We start from the raw sequence: 17,619 nt of genomic DNA on the forward strand, positions 1-17,619 counted from the left end.
CATTTTCTCTCTCTCAAAACTGATACATTTGCTAAGTGAAAAAAATCTGCTGAAGTTTTCATGTGGTGGTTTAACTTTTTATAAAAAATTATAAAAGAAAAGCTTTTTCAGAGTTATGACAGCTGCATGTGAAATAAGCTCTCAGTATTGTAAAATGATCACAAAATTTTCTGTTCTAAACATAAAAAGCCATCTACCAATCTTTGCTACAACACGCAGATATTTTTACTCATCAGAAAAAGCTATTTTCCACAGAAAAGCTGTTGTTGGCAGATTGACTGTTAAAGCAAATCCTATCTATTCCAACCAAGTTACACAGGACATGAGGAAAACAAAAAAGACTCATATGAATTAAATGAGCCATTTTATGCAACGTTGTTGCTTGAACTAGGTCCCAAGATAACCTCTACTTGTTTCTCACCAGGAGATTAAAGGGTATAAGTATGTTTCAGATGAAAAAGAGAACAAAATCTCAAATGCTCAGAACTTCGTAATGGTAAAAGCTGGGTTTTTGCTTTGTATATCTGAAAATACGGGTATTTTTACATCTAGATTGCAGGTACTCCATCTTCATCTTTGACACCTCTCCTTTAGAGAGCTGCAAAATGAACACATGACCTTTCACAACTATATCCATAGGAGAATTCTCCATTCTTGAAAAGTATAAGAGAACAGACAGGGCTAAAAAAATGAGATATATTTTGTTGAAAGTGAATTCTGCAGTAAATGTAGCAACAAATTAAAACCATTGTTTTCTGCAGACATCAACTTGATGTACACAATTCATTAGCAGCTGCCACACTGAAATTGACAGGTTAGCAGGTTGACTCAGTCTGTTTATGCATGGTTTCTTAATTTTGGTTGCAACTGAGAAGGTTACTGTGCAGCTGACAATATTTGAAAGAAGCCATGCCATACCCTAGTGGACTGCAGAGCTCTAAAAACTTAGGGTACTCTCTAACTCTGTACTGTGGTGTTAACTAGGTATATGGGTTTTGCTAGAGGTACTTCTTATAGATCTTCCACTGTTCTTATATAGCCACAGCTCTTATTTGAATGAAAATCTTTTTAGAAATGAGTGGGTATGTGTGTAACATTTTAGGTGTGATGTTCTGGAAAGCAAGAGATAAGCGATGCATTTTGACTTTTCACATAAACTATTAATAAATGTAAGAAGGAAAACATTTCTACTGCATTAAATTATGTTCACCAAGCTGCTCTAACTGGGTATTTCTCCAGTTTAATATTCTAAAGCAAGTGCTGTAAACAACTGTTTTATTTTCTTACTGATAGGTAGAGTCATAAACATGAAGCTGCTGTTACTAAAGCTTGATTTTGGAAAAGATGACTGAAATGTCTTGATAATAAGTTTATTTACTCTGACTTGAGAAATACTATAGAAATCCACATCTGACCTCCACAGTTTCTAAAAATAGTCAATTTTTTTTTACTGAGGAAGTTTCCTCCATTCAAAATCTTGCTTACCCAATGGAAGACACACGTAAATATTTATTTGCTGCACATAGCCAAGGAATGGATAAGGAATAGAAAGTCAATGCTGTGCTTTCAGCCTGGTAGTTGCAGCATTTTTTATTCATAAATTCAATCAATGGAGTTTATCTTCAAAGAACCTGTTCCCAGTTGCTACATTAAGTAACCAATGGGCAAATACTGAAAGGTCAAGAGTTGCTTCTCTAATTCCTTGCCATGAACATTTACCAAGGAGAGTTATGCACATTTCCAAAATCAATCCTCAGTTATCAAGACATCTCAAGGAATCAAAGCAATATGAGGGTGGTGTGTGAAGTATCATTTGTCTTCCTGAGGCATGATAAAATTCAGATCTGCCTGTTCTCTATCAGAATATTAAATTTTGTTTACATGAGACAAAAATATTATTTACCTGGAAAAGTGCTATCATATCAATTTACCAAAGACCAAAAAATATTGTCAATTTGATTTTTTGGCAAGGTCTCTAATTTGTTCTGAACACCTTTCAAAATTAAGACAGAGCCTAGCTATCATCTTCCAAGCTTTATTCCTTTCTTTGTATAACTGCTAGAAAATAGTTAGCAAGATACACATGGAAATGTAAACAATATAGTCAGTATTTTCTTCATTTTGATTGGCACCAGAACCAGTACTGAACATCCAGATCTTCAGAAAACTGAAGCTGAGAAAACAGCTCAGTTGTCTTTATTGTGATAGTTTAGTAAGCATAGAGAATTTCATGTAAAGGGAAAAAACGGGGAATATAAGAACTCTCTAGAGTGCTTTAATTACACTTGCAGAGAAACACAAAAGCAAGAGCAGCAAGCTACTGAAAACCACTAAAGTAGAAAATACAAATGTTACTGCAGTGGAAGGGGCATGGCAGTAGAAAGTTAAATGCCTGATAAGAATTTACAAGACTCAACAATTACAAGGCAATTAAAAAAGTATGACCTTTGTACTTCCAAAAGCACTTTTTCGATGGAGTCAAAATAAAAAATCGCTTTCAAGTAACTGTACAAACTGAAACCACAATACTATTTTTCAACACAGACATGATATTGCACTTACCAACTGGACTGGTACCAGCTCCATTTGGCACTGTGAGGTCAGTTGTCCCCAGCATTGCACCTAATAATAATTTAAAAAAGAAAATGCATTGATACATTAGAAACTTGTTATTGTTTGTAGGTGTTGGCTGGTTGTTTTAAACAAAAGATAAAAATAGGGTAAAAAAGGTAAGCACAAATCCTACCTGCATTGCCAGTACTCGGTGGTCTCTGAGGAGCCCCAGGTGATACGTTCCGATGCAGGGTGGTCTGAGGTGGGGAGAGCATGGTCGTGTCTGTTAAGGATGAACTGGCTGCCAACGATGGGGATACGAGGGAACTCCCTGGGTTACTGTAGGTTAAAGTGTTGGGATTGGACACTGGAACCGTAACCGACATCGAGAAGTTCTGAGCAGGCAAGCCAGGCTGAAGGAAAGGAGATGAGGAACACAAAGGACGACAATGTTAGCATTAACCATATTCGCAGAAAGAACACATTATTAAAATACACGAGAAGTTTGCCAAGAATTACTGAAGTAAAAAATAAAAGTTAATTATGTTAGTTTTGAAACTCTAATTCATTAATCATACAATTTTAAAACATCCATTTGTTGTGGATTCTGGTGTTGAAATATCATTCATACGTCATATAAATACAGTTCCAGAAGAATTACTCATAAACTTAAAAATACCAAGAGGAAGTTCACATACAACAACCTGAAGATATTCATATAGCTCAAAAATACAACAAATTCATCAGTTAATTTAGATTATTATAAAGCCACAACAAGATAAATATGTTGACAAATTAACAAACTGTTACATCTTCAAAATGTAAGCATAAACATGCACATCATAAAATAGTCAGTTTTAAGACAAAAAAGGATAGTTAGTAATAACATTTTGTATTAATAACCTTGCCAAAATTTTGCTTATCTCAAAGTTTTTTCAACACACTAAAAACGTAAACAAATCTTTAGAAATTTACGAACTTCAATAATTTAGCCATTTCAATTGGTGTTACTCTGAGCTGTTCCGCAAATCCCTGCTTTAATAATATCATCTTTTTTGCAAAACTTTTTATTCTAATTTTTACAGCATTATTCAAAAGGCAACTGTTTTTCTCAAGTATATATGTTTGTTATTCAACAAGTATTTGAATCAAAAGCTTAAATGCCTGCCCATCTATGGCACTCATTTGGTTATGACTAACTTCTTTGGCCTTTGTCTCATTCCTATCCTTTGACAGTGATGTGTTTCTGAAACAAAAGCGACTATTTTCCTTCACAACTCTCAGAATAACTTGAAACAAAACCATGACAGGTACACGTTAAGGATAAATAAAAAAATCAGTAGAATTTGTTGACAGAGATAATAGTTCAGATTTAGAGGTCATGTAGATGACAAACATTCATGACCCAGCAAATATATTTATCAAAATATACTTCGTCATGTGCAGCTTCAAATTTACTTCAGAGTGATACTTCTGAATGACAGTTTTGCAAACATCTGAAATACAACAGAAACTACACTAATGAAAAAAGCACAACTTATTTGACACAATAAACAAAATCTCTTACTAGTGAGAACTAATGGCAGTGTCCATACTGAAGCATTCTTCAGAATTACCAATTTTTGGCACAGATAGAAACAAAAAGTAAAGCACAGCAACGGAACGGTGGCAAATCATTCACAGTATCTAACTAATGGCAAGCTGTGCTGATACCTGTCTTCATGGGAAACTACTTTAAGAAACTGTTTAATATCTATAAAATGGATGTTTTTACACAGCATGCTGTTAAGTAACTCAAACTAAACTCGAATAGTTGAAGTATGCTTAAAACAATGCATAGAAGTTAACAGTTGGAACATTTTTCTATAGGTTTCTCAATATAGAAGCTATAAATGACAGCTTCCCCCCACACCTTACAGTAAGGGCTGCATCTGCCCATCTATGGTACGCATTTAGGATGACTGAATTCTTCATGCTTTGCCTCATTCCTATCCTTTGACAGTAATACTGCACTAGAATAAAAGAAACCACATCCTTATAGAAGACCCATAAGTACTGGAACCAGAACCATAACAGGTGCAATTTAAACTACAAACACAGAACTACAGAACTAAAAAAATAACATTCCCCTTTTTATTTATATTGATATCCACATGGAGAATTTGGGCTGCTCACGAGGACCACCAAAAATCAAGGGAGAGCAATTAATCTGTACCACACCGAGGGATGAGGCCTAAAGATGTCTCAACACAGAAGTGTTGGGTATCAAAAGCTTCAAAACAAAGTGCAAATAAGAGGTACTGACTGCATTCAAGCATAAAGAACTTGCTAAAAGAACTGGTGCTAGGTGTCATGACTGCCAGTTTGCTGTTAATTTCACAGAGATGGTCTTATTCCTGTGAACAATGAAATCATTTTCACTATCAGCAAGTCATTTAGGGACACGCTATTCAATTACCCTAGGGTCTGTGCCAATTAATGTAGCCAGTCCATTTATTTTAATTGCTACAAGATTTGCAACGTTTAAAAATTCAAAGGCAGTGGCAGAACCCCATATAGTTTTCTTAGAAAATAATTCACCTATAATACTCATCGTGTACATTTCCACGAAGAACATTTGACTTTTACACTACTGTTATCCCCAAGTAAATCTCACCTAAAAGTCCTCCTGCACTAAGTCTTCCTTTTGTCTTTGACCCCAAAATTGAAGGGGAGGTATGAAACTCAGGAGAACATGAACAATCTGTCCAGTAAACACATGGGGTTCAGACAATGACAAGGCTCATTTTTTAATTAGATAACACTAAAATGAAAAATGATGCCCTGATCACACTATGGAATAGGAGATTATATCCTTCCAAAGTAATTGAGTTATGCCTACAAATGGGTTAGACACTTTACAAAATTTTCAAAAGATCTTTCAGTGTGCAAGAAAGTTCTCTGTTGCAATTTCAAGACAATACTAATCTTTTTGAGGATCCCATTGTGCACTAATCTTCATCTTTAAACAACTAAATACCCTTCTAAATCCAGTATTCAGCAAAATAAGCTCCACTGATTTAATAACAATATTGTACAACTGTACAACTCTATTTGTCTGCTTGTAACATATTGTAAAGTCTTGATCAGACAGAAAAAGGGCTATAAGACATAAATAAACTAATCTACACCCCAGAATAAAATCTATCTTTACAAAATATTTTAGGCAGAATCAGGCAACACAGCTAAGTTCCTGAAATTTGGAAGTGTTACCTCATGTTGACAAGGTATGTAAAAATCTGTGAGCGTAAATGAGAAGCTAGAAATACAATTTCTTCTTTATTTCTTAAGATAAAATGTAATTAACAAGGTCAAGTATAAATACTTCATTTTTTCCCCTCACAAAAATATGCGTTCCCTTCTCAAACCAATACACTTTACAGCTGTAAGCAACATCTGTGAAAATTCTCATGCATGTAATAGAAGCACAAACCATACTTAAGTACTCACTGCGATTTTATGATTCCGCATCATATTATCAAACTCTTCATTAATTTTTTTATATTTTTCTTCTGTATGTGGCGTGAGCACATATGAAGTGTCAGGGTCCGGGCTGTCGCACCCTCTGTGTTCCTTCTTGTTCAGAGCCTAAATAATGAAGTTAATAAAAAGGATCAACAAATAAAAAGTAGAGATAAAATAAAAGTACTTACAGGGCCTCGCTTGAAAATAAAATCACTATCTTCATTTAGTTTGCTGAATCTGTCCTCCGATAGTGGACTGTGCTCAAAGTAATCGTCAGCATCAGGGCTCTCACAACCATTAAGGCCTTTCTTTCTTAAGGTCTGAAATACAATTGGAAAATTCACATACAAATCATACTAACTTGCCAAGATCTTTTGTATACTACTGAATCATTTAGAGCCACTGAAACTACACGAAATTTTCACAGACAAAACTCAATAGACAAGCTTAGTCTTTCAAAATAGTGGCATAATACACCAACAGAAAAGATTCATTCAGAGGCACGGACTCTCCCAAGGTGCCATCTCATGGGTAGCTTTAACCTAAAACCACTTCATCTCGCCGGTGTTCTCTGCAAAAACCGCTTTAGACACTGGCTGATAGAGTACAGTTGCTTGACATACAAGGAACATTTGAGCCTACAGGAAGGAAGTTAAAGTCCTCACCAGTAATTAAAAACCATCTTAGTGTTTGCTGGATCTTTAATGAATTGATTTTCACATCCCAATTGTAATATTCACATTTTAAAGAGCATATAGTTCAACCTCACAGATACAATTGCTATTTTTTTTCACTTGAATTTAGTTACTGCATGACATTAATATATGTAACGCTCGGTCTCGGTGGTTTACAAAGGCAGGATTTTCCTGCACTGCAGTCATCCTGCATGGTAACAAGAACTGAAAAAAAGTATAAAAAGAAATGACATAATCCCGCTCCAAAATGACTTAGTTTGCTAAATATAAGCTTTTTCAGACTCCTTCACTCTAACTTGATGCAACTGCTTTGTGGGGTACTTCCTGTTTTCTGATGGAGAACTCACATCAACATCCCCTCGAAACAGAACTTGTCTACAATGCAGTCATTGCAAAGAAGCTGCTGAGAAAGGATGTGAAGCTGCAGGTTTTGGGGCCAAACAATTAAATAACATTTGTATTCCTTTCTGTCTTTTTCATCCTATTATGCCATCAGAAATTTCTAAGCATTCATTTTCAACAAAATAATATTTCGAATGCTACCCACAGAAAAATCTTAAATGTTTTAATAGAAGTTTCAAGAGGAAAGCAATCTAAATTTTTCAGCAAGTCCACGTTAGCAGTATATAAGGCAGCAGTGGGACTACACAGGCACAGGGGTAGGGTCCTTTTGCTGATAAGCTAAATTCTATGAACTTTGCACTAGGAGACCCCAAAGAATCGCAATGCGTAAGCTGACATTCCCAGCACCATAAAGAAATTCCATTCATTTTCCTGTAGAAGCTATGTTTCCATAACATACTGAATCTTAGAAAAAAACAAAAACCAGTTTTAGTTTCAACTAAAGCAACCATCAGCATTTTTTGCTCAAGTGCTATCTTTAATTTCTAGTACAAACACACAAAACTTTCTTACTGCTCCTATCTGTGCAAAACCCTGCCCAGTCCTACTTCAGCTTTAAAGCGGTCCCTAAATCCAGTTACGCTCTCTGAAATCCTTTAATATCACAGGTCACCCTAAGCCCTAACTCCTTCTCAAGTTTCTTGGCTGGCTCGGCGTATCCCACGCAGCCTCTGGAGCCCCACGACAACGCCACCGCTCGAGCGCGGCAGCACGTGGGGCGAGCAGGTGGAGCTCCCCCAGCACCTGCCAAGGCACCGCGGGCGCCCCTGCAGCCAATCCCCTGGGCACCGATCCGGCTGTGGCCATACAAGGGCCGGCCGCTCAAGGTCGGGGCCCCGTCTCCCTCCCAGCCCTTCCTACCAAGTCAGGCTGCCAGCCTGCTACACTTTGCTATCAGTAGGGAAAATGTTAACACGGGGTAATCTGCATCGCACTTAACCCCCGCAGCCCAGAGAGCTCTAAATAGAATCCCAGTAGGTCCTCGCGTAGAGCTCGAGGCGTGATTTGGACATTATATGGAAAGATCTTGCAAGAAACACACAGCACACATAGCATGGTACTTCAGTCGACTTCACATCCCTGGATAAAAACGTTAGGGCAATTTTAAGTATCACAACATGAGGGTTTTGTTAGTTCCCCCCTCTAAAAAACAACCGAGTGAAAACCTACATGCAACGCTGCCGACCCTATAAAAATCCTACTCGCAGCTCTAATCCAAAGGAACGCATTCAGTTAAATGTAAAAATGCATCCTTCCTCCTGGCAATTGGTTATTTTTATTTTCGCTAACAATGGGGTTAACTTTGCTTAGACTCATGAGGAAGGAAAATGCCTCAGTGTCTCCTGATTACGATTCTGGAAACCCTCACTCCAGATGGGGTTCCTGTCATTGTGGCAGGATTTAAGCCAGGGTTTGCTGTTACAGATAATAAGTCTGGGCCTGATAGCCAAAGCTCTGTCTCCTTATCACTAAAACACGAACTGTCGCTTTGAGGACCTAACCATAAAAAGACTGCCTACTTTATCACAGCCCAGGAACACCACAGCCAAGCATTTCGGCTCCGCGGCTGTACGAGCGAGGGGAATGCTGTCATCTGTTCGCAGGGCCAGGCGAAGCCTGCGCGACACAGCCCAGCCACAGCTTCTGCCCCAAGAGCCCGGGGCCGCGGGCCAGGGGAGCCAAATTCCACAGGCGAGTGCCGCCTCCACCCTCCCTCGGCGCGGTAGCTCAGGTTTGTCGTTTCTCCAGTGAACGCAAACAACCCGCCCTACCTGAGCTATTTCCAGGATGTCATCATCATGAGGATTGAAATTTTACCAACTCTGCGGATAAAAGAAATCTTGGGGGGGGGATACAAGCTAGTGAGACTGAGGAATATTGCCATAGCAAAGAGTTTTATTTCTCTGCTGTGATGCGGCAGACTTTTTTTAAGAGTAAAATCAGACACAATAAAATAGAACATAAATTTTCTTCCTACTGAACGCTCACTGCAATTACCCTCCGGTGTTAAGCCTTATTTTGCAGATCAGTTAGAGGAATGCGCAGCCCTTGGAGTTAAGTTGCATTACTTTCTACTTCCTTTAAGACTTGTCCAAAATTACTGGAAATTGTTCCAACATGTTTGCCAACACACTACGCTATGCCCTCAGTGACTGAGATTCTGCAGCTTTGATGTCAGACTACATGAACTAACGGATGCGGGAAAAGCTTTGATTTTTCCTCAGAAAAACACACAAAGTAAGCGTTTAAGAGGAAACGAGGCAGGTATGAAGTCTTAAAAAAATAAATAAATAAAGCAAACAACACAACATAGTTGTGTTACATATGAAGTCACGATACAAATGCAACAGGCAGCCGCGGTAGTAGAGGTACTGCAGAACGACCTAGAAGTTTTAAGCTGCTTTTGTTCCACTGTGTAAAACAGAGATATGCAAATGTAATAATTATTAGTTTTATATTGATTTTTTAAAAGGCAGAGCTTAGCAGGCGTTGTATGAGAAAGGTTGGACTAGCAAAGAAAGGCTTAAACACTATATTCAAGCACACAGCACAAGAGCCCCACTGTTCTCCTAACCCCTCCCACCCCCACAAAGAAATTTTAATTGCACTGCTTTTTGTTAGTTTAAAGGAAGAATCATGCCTCTGCAAGAAGCATCTAAGGAACAGAAGGGCTCCCTGCAAAACAACAACAAAACATAATTAGCTTCTCTCTACAAGTCAACACATTACTTAAACCGCACTGCAAGGTGTACAAAAACACCAGTTATTTCTGCTGTGACCCCTGGGGGTGCACAGACGACACTCGGCCGTCACAGGGTAACCATCTCCTGTCACACAAGCTTACACCGGCTCAGTATCTGCAGGTCATCAGCAGGGCTAGAAAGCAGAAACCGAACTGACAGGTACAGATTACTGCTAGCAGAAAGTCAAATGGCAACACCTAACCGTCCTCCTTCGCCATGAAGGTAATGGTTTTTATGTCCGACTGTGAAAGGAAGAGTTGCTGATGGTCAAAAAGCACAGGCGGCATGTTTTGTGCTCTCCACCCGAACTGTGGTGAAAGGGCCAAGACTTCTGATAGCAGTGATCTGGGCTCCTCACCAGTTCCGCTGGCAAAACTGCAGAGAAGTTGGTTATGTTAATTGTCACCTCAGGAAGTCTTTTTTTGCCTTAAAGGACAAAAGTAGGAGGACCTGAAACTCAAAAAGCGTTACTAAGCGCAAAATAAAAAAGTTCATTCAAAAAAGTTTTCACTGTTAGGTTTCTGGTAGTCTACTAATACTACAGAAAGGAAATGTTTGTTGCTATCAGTGCACCAAGTCAACTGCTCCATTTTTGTATTTACTATTGGAGCTGGCCAAACAGAATTTTTGCTGGTGTTTCATCCCAAACCATGAGGAAAAAACATTTCCAAAGTTTTTACTAAGATTAAAATGAAAAACTGATTTCCTTTGGAAAAGGCAAACCTTTCAAATAAAAATAATGGCTAGTTCTGTTTATGCCATTTCAGTACAAGCATGGAAAAGATGTGAAGCAGCACAAAGTTGGAGTAAACACTTGATTAAAAAATGTAATTCTCTAAGTGTTAAGTATTCCTCAGGCATGAAGTAATGGAAGAGGCTCCACTAGTACACTTGTAAATATCACTGCTGCTTCAGTAAGCACCGACACCATGGTTATCAAAAAGGATTACAGTTCCCTGATGCTCCAGAGAGAGCTGCTGTGCAATAGCAGGGAGGGAGAAGGCACTGCTGTCACTTGCATCGAAGTCCAAAGGCTCCTTATTCACGATGCAATTGTCAGCACTCAGCTTCTGTGCAGGAAGGATAGGACTGAGCACCACTGTCATCTGTGATGGGAAGAACCAGGAGATCCAGAGGTAAAAGACTGAAGCTGCAACCTCACACCAATAAAATGCAGAAACCAGTAACGTCAGCCCACATTGCAATAAAGCTTTTCCTATCACTGTTCAAGAACATCAAAAAAGTAAAATAGAGAACTGAGGATAACTGAGCTATTCAGCTGTACCGTAGCCTTCAGGATCAGTCCCTCACTCCATCTCTGCAGATTATAGAGATCCATGCTTTAAAGGCACTTCCTGTGCTTTAAGGGAACTGCTGAAATGTCTGTGGGTGCAGTTTGACAAGGTGACAGAACAACTTACTGCCACAGAAAGGCCATGATCCTAGATATAAAAGTCTTAAGCCAGCTCTGACATCTGTTTGAGCCTGCAGTGACCCATCTTCTCCTTCACTAAAACAATGGAGAGTTCTCCTTGGCCATTCTCTAACTTATTTTTGGTAGGTTTGTTTTCAGTTGTCATAGCAGGAATAAACGGGCTGAGCACCAAAGATGCGAAGTAGGCAGAGGGGATAGCCTGTCCTCTCTGGCAGCTGCAAACCACTGTCCAAACCCATCACTGGTAACAACAACCTACTAAAAAGCCCCACTTTTTTTCTGAGATATTCATACACAAAAGGAAGAAGAAAAAAGACATGGTCACAGCACCGGATTCCCACCCAGTTTTCATTCTTATTATGTGAAACAACAGAAAGAAAAAAAAAAAGGCATATTCCTTTCGTGCAGTTCACCTTCCCGCAGCAGGGAGAGCTGGGCTGGCGAGAACAACATGCACCACTACAGACTTTACATACAGCAAAACGGCAAGCTGACAACTGCCTTGTTATTTGCTTCGTATTACATGCTACTGCCAAGGAGTTGAGCCTAAAACCAGGCTGAATTTCTTCTTTGATAACACAAACTATTTCACTCCTCTCACCCTGAACAATACTGCTGTGTATCACCCTTTACATATCACCGTTTCTCCCCTACTATGAGGAGTATTTTTAGTCACTGGAAACGTATTTATAGTTTTTAAACTTCCTGCAGGTCACTTGGCTTCAGAAGTAGCATTGTTTCGTTTTTCTCCCAGGTAACAGCATGGCTCCACAAATTCAAGGCTTGACCCAGAAATACTGGATATAGAAATTTTGCCACTCTCTAAAATAAAAGCAGGAGGGAACCTTAAGTGCAGCAAAGTGAGCAGCCAGAGAAAAATACTTAATTCAACTCAGTAACTGTTTAGCATGTGAAGTTCATCAACACAGTCTCTGTAGGCTTTAATTTCTATTTTTAAAAAATTTTAGAATCACAGAAGCATAGAAAAATTAAGGTTGGAAAAGACCTTCAAGATCATCTGGTCCAACCATTCCCCTACCACCAACGTCACCCACTAAGCCATGTCCCCAAGCACCACATCCAACCTTTCCTTGAACACCCCCAGGGACGGTGACTCCACCAATTCCCTGGGCAACCTGTCCTAATGCCTGACCGCTCTTTCTAAGAAGGAATGTGTCCTAATTGTTTTAACTGTTGAAGAGTAGTGCTCTTTGTCCAACTCTTTGTTTTAATTGTTGAAGAGTAGGGGCGCGACGTTTCCATTTTTCCACTCACCACGGACATCGCCCGACTGCCAGGACTTTTCAGCTATGATGGAGAGAGGCTTGGCAACTCCATCAGCCAGTTCCCTCAGGACCCTGGGATGCATGCCATCAGGTCCCATGGACTTGTACCTGTTTAGATTCATCAGGTGGTCTCGAACGTGCTCTTCACTTACAGTGGGTGGGACTTTGATCCCCCAGCCTCCATCTGTGGGTTCAGGGAAATGAAAGACGTGGGAAGCCCATCTACCAGTGCAGACGGAGGCAAAGAAGTTGCTGAGTACCTCAGCCTTCTCCATGGCTGTCGTTACCAATTACTCAGATACAGAAACTCACTCTTAATATAAGAAATTAGCCACCTATAATCACTTACACGCTACTATTTTCACCCCTCGGTCTATTTTAACAAATGTTAAAGGCACATGGTGGCCCCTGGGGACTCCTCCTGTCACCCCAGCGCAGCAGCCCAAAGGGAGCTGAGTCCTCCCTTGTGCTCTTCCTCGAGGCTCTGTGCAGAAGGGCTGCCACCTCTCGCACAAGGGCTGGCAGATGGGAAAGAAGCACTCACACAACCCCCGAGAATTGGCAAGAGTTCTTTATTGCCGGGTGTTTGGTGGCTCCAAGCTAATGCTTGCGATGGAGCCTGAGCGACAACGAGTAGGGAGCTCACCGGGCCCTGCTGAGAAGCCGTTGGTGTGCTCTGATGGCACAGAGCAAAGACCTGCCGGGGTAGTCCCAGGTCTGATGTGGCCGAGGTGGATCCACTTCCATGGGCTCCTCCGCCTCTTCTTGTGGACCCACCTCCATGGGCTCCACGGTGTTAGGCAGGAGGACAAGCCAGTCCTTGCCTGGGACTGCCCACACGGGATGCCTCCCAGCAGCTATGTTCTCTGGCCACGGTGCCGAACCAGGGGGTCGCCCAGTGCCACGTTGAGGCCCCACGCCGCTGTCCGGCTCGTTTCCAGGCATGGATTCGACGCCGCCGTCTGTTTTCCGGCCGTGGCTGGGTCCCACGCTGTATTCTGGCCGGTAGGCACGCCTCTGCTCCCCACGGCTCTCCGCCTCACGCTCCCGCCTTCGCTCCACACCACCACTGCACCGCTGGTTAGGCCCAGGCCCCCTGCTGCTGGATGTCTGAGGGGCCGGCCTGCTCCCCGCATCGCTGCGGTGCCAATGATATCGCTGATATCTGTCTGTGGGCCGGGCACCAGACGTCCCCCGGGCACTGGTGTCTTTTGTGCCGGAGGTGCCGTCCCTCTGCCCACGACACGTCTTCCTCTCGTTAGCTGCCATCCTTCTCGGTGCTTCCTCAGACCGCTTCGCTGTCCTCACACCGAGGGGGGCTGCCGCTCGCCTTGCTCCTTCTCTAGCCTTCTTCCTGCCGCGTGCGCTGGCTCTCAGAGGGCCGAGTAGCTGAGCAAGTGGCGGGCCAGCTGCAGGGGGGCCTGCTTTATAGGGCCCGGGGCAAAGGCGGGGCAGCGGTGGCCACTGTGACCTCAGCGAGCCTCTGTGATGCCCACCACGAGTGGCCCAAAGGCAGCTGTGCTGGGAGCAGCCTGGAAGATGCCCTCACGTGGAGGAAGGAGGAGGGCTGGGGGGGCTGAGGGCCCCTTTTCTGGGGCTGGCTCCCCCAGGCCATTTGGCTTGCCAGAGAGAAAGGCTGCCCCGTGCAATCCTGCCTCAACCCGTTTTTCTTCAGATCTCCAAGGGTTAGAATCTCTTGTTAACAAAAGAAATTACATCTACTGGATTATTTCGTGTATTGTTTACAGACATTGTGAATTTTCCTCTGGATCTATTAAAATTCTCAACTTCAACTATGTAAGCATTTGCAAATTTCATCACAAAGCTGTTTTCCTTTCCTTTGCATTAGGAGGCTACTCAAATTCAGCTCTAATGCTGTTCTTTCCAGTACTGCAGTCACTTTTCAATTGCATTTTGTTCTGCCATCCGTTACAATTTCACATTCTAGTTATAGCCCCAAATACATACATACCAGAGCAGCACAGTAAAAAAAAAAAAAAAAAAAAAAAAAGCAGTAGTACCCAGCCTTCTAAACTTCAGTGTGATGCATAAGAAGTTGAATTAGATTATGACCGACATTTCCAAAAGCTGAACAACTTGGAGAGCTCCACTTTTTAACAAACAAGGCCTCACCAATCTTTCTGGCAAGCTCCCCAACTAAAATAACGTATACTAAGTGAAAGCTGAAAAATTTATGCACTCTACTTTTAGTCAGCTTAAATACTATTTTCTGTACTTGTACTCAATCAGTAGCAGTATTATAACAGTTTAAAATATATCAAAAGTAAATAATTGATATTATGCAAGACATATCTAGACATCAACAATTCTGAGTATAGCACACCATGTTCAAGTTTGTTACAATGATTTTAATTCCTTGGCCAAATATTATGTTAGGAAAAATATTTTAAGGATTAATTACTTTACGCAGGGTTTTAAAAACCAAGAAATTAGAAGCCTGCAGAGCAACAGGCTGTAAAACATGAGGGAGAGCTCTTTAGACAATGCTCTATGTTCAGTTTTAGGCAAAGGTATTCATCATTTACAGACGCAAAATGTTCAAGACTTGAAATTTTATCAGTGTCCTTGTTATATTCCACTCTAAGAAAAGACAGGGTCTTGTTTCAAATGTTGGAGCACTTCCAGTATCTGGCAAATTTTAACATGTATCCTTAGCTTGCCAAACATGAAAGCTAGCTGTCAAATTCCTCCGAGATACGATAAAGATGGCACTCAGGATTCAAACTCTCATTTATATAAAATAACACATACAAAAGGTTTTTAGACTTGATATGGTATGAAGCTTAAATTCTGGTTTGAACCATCTTTGCTGTGAAATATTATTTTAAAATAGATAAACCACCAGCAATTACTGAATAACAATTTTACAGGCTGTAAAATCCACTCTTCTCTCTCTCACCACCAGAATATTACACAATGCACTGGAGCAGTGAGGAAGGGAAGCTCTGAAATCCTGTTTACGATTTTTGAGAAACTTTCAGTGAACTGTGGACTTTATAATGCAGTTACTCACCTACAGAAGCAGCCGGATTGCTCATTCCTAAATGAAGTGCTTGAGGCTTAAAATGATTAGTAATCCATTAGTATTGATAGCACTGTTTCCTCTGGGAAAGCTAAGCTAGGGTCTCAGTCTGATACTTGATGCATTTGTCTTTGTTTCACTTTCTAAACACCATAACAGATTATTAAATTATATACTGCTGAGCAAGTTTTCATTTTACCTGTTTTACAGAAGGTACCTTCAACTCAAATTTTCCACTGAGGAGCACTAAATCGACAGTCTAAATCAATCTTAATCTTTTTACTAAAACCAAAAGACACAAAGTAGGATCTATGCTAGCCTTCAGGAAGCAGAAACTATCCCTTAACTTACAAATTAAAGGCATTCCATAGACCTTTTAAGTAATGCAGTCTGCAACAAAACAGAGTAGAACTAAACAAAATCCAGTTCTATCTGTAAGAAAGTTCAGAGAACGTCTACCTATATTTTATGGTACATAAGGGCTACTTTCAATCCTCACTCAAGTGACAGCATGCGTATGTACATACACATCCTCCCATGTATACCTGTCTGCATGCCTACAGGGGTTAAAGCAGCCCATCAGCAGGGCAGTTCCTGACTGAATGCCTCCTTTCAGTAACACCATATTGCAGATAAGTCCTATGGAACATGGAAAGTTTCCAAATGCAACAAACTCAGCTGCATAATTCACTTTAGAGTCTTTCAGAAATTCTTTAGGAAAAATATTATCTACTACTCTGCTTGCAAAACTTGCTTAGTGGTTTGCTAAGAAAAATCTTCCAGCTCTCATACAACCCAATGATACACAAACCATGGGCTTCTTACAGCCAACTGACCTATGCAGTAATGTCAAATTGCTGCTTCAAGCAGTTCACGTCCTGAATTTCTCCTTACAGCTTGAAAAGTAGAAAGGAAAACAGAAACTATTTCAAAGGCTTGGTGCTCAAGATAACTTAATATTATGAGAACAATAATTAGAACTCAAATAGCATCTATTTCCAATAAATATTTTTGGTAGAATTAAAGTATTCATAAAATAATTCAAATGCCATTCACATGTAAGATTATGGCAACTGGCTATGTTAATGTCCGTCAGAAGCAGCTTCATTTACCTTTACTAGTGGTACTGGGGCAAGGTGCATGAGCATTATCTAGCAGCATTATCCCAGCTCATACTACTACTGCAAGATGTTTACAAAAAGCCAGCAAAACAATAAAGGTGAATAAAACAGGAAACGGGTACTTGAAAATACCAACTGAGATAAATATTTACAACAGGAAGCAACGAACCTCTCTACAAATTAAGTAAGGTACCAAACAGATGTATTTCTTTTCTTCCTAAGCTAAACTAATTAGAATCTAGGCTTTTAAGGCACATAAAGCTGAAGTATTTCATAACTCATGCTGAATACTGAACTTCTCAGTTCTGTGTCAAAGGAATATATTTAACGTGCCTTTCCTTGCATTCACTTAGAGTGAATTACTCAAAAGCCAAGCAACTCTTTTGAAGACTGGGCCCACCAAACCTGGAAAGGGGGGGGAGGGGGGTATGGATGCAGAAATGGGATCTACTGAGGTAGAGAGAAAAGGCTGAATAGGAATCAGGGATAGCGAACTCTGAGTAAGCTTCATTCTTCCTTGTATAATTAATGTCAGTACTGGGCAAAGACTGGCTCTGGCATACTTGATTTTTTTTTTTAAATCACCATACTCAGCAAGCATCGCATTGTAAATTAATGCAAAAAAGAGCGGAGCTTTAAATACCATCAGTTTGTACAGCTAGAACTTTTAGTAGGACAATGTTTAGGAACTCGGATCTAAAATATCTTCATAATTTTCCCAATGAACTTAGGAGTTTTTATTAAAATGACATTAAACACTTTCTGTTGAAAGTAACTGATGGATGTAATTCCAGAAAAGCATCATTTAAATGTTAATATTCACACTATCGCGATTT

General features: G+C 40.4%; 1 protein-coding gene across 7 annotated transcripts in view; it reads right to left on the reverse strand.

Annotated features, from left to right (window-relative positions):
* Positions 1-17,619, reverse strand: part of MEF2A (myocyte enhancer factor 2A) — an 87,881-nt gene that overhangs the window by 22,806 nt on the left and 47,456 nt on the right. For 3 of the 7 annotated variants that reach the window (XM_067003682.1, XM_067003683.1, XM_048076349.2), the window contains exons 4-7: positions 6,246-6,377; positions 6,043-6,180; positions 2,747-2,966; positions 2,563-2,622 (exon numbers count right to left, since the gene is read on the reverse strand). In XM_067003682.1, the coding sequence (XP_066859783.1) occupies positions 2,563-2,622; positions 2,747-2,966; positions 6,043-6,180; positions 6,246-6,377 (550 nt within the window). The remainder of the gene's footprint in view (positions 1-2,562; positions 2,623-2,746; positions 2,967-6,042; positions 6,181-6,245; positions 6,378-17,619) is intronic. The other 4 variants (XM_067003684.1, XM_067003686.1, XM_067003685.1 and 1 more) reach the window with 2 other exon arrangements.

This window comes from Anser cygnoides, chromosome 11, assembly GCF_040182565.1.
Source record: "Anser cygnoides isolate HZ-2024a breed goose chromosome 11, Taihu_goose_T2T_genome, whole genome shotgun sequence".
Lineage (NCBI taxonomy): Eukaryota > Metazoa > Chordata > Aves > Anseriformes > Anatidae > Anser > Anser cygnoides.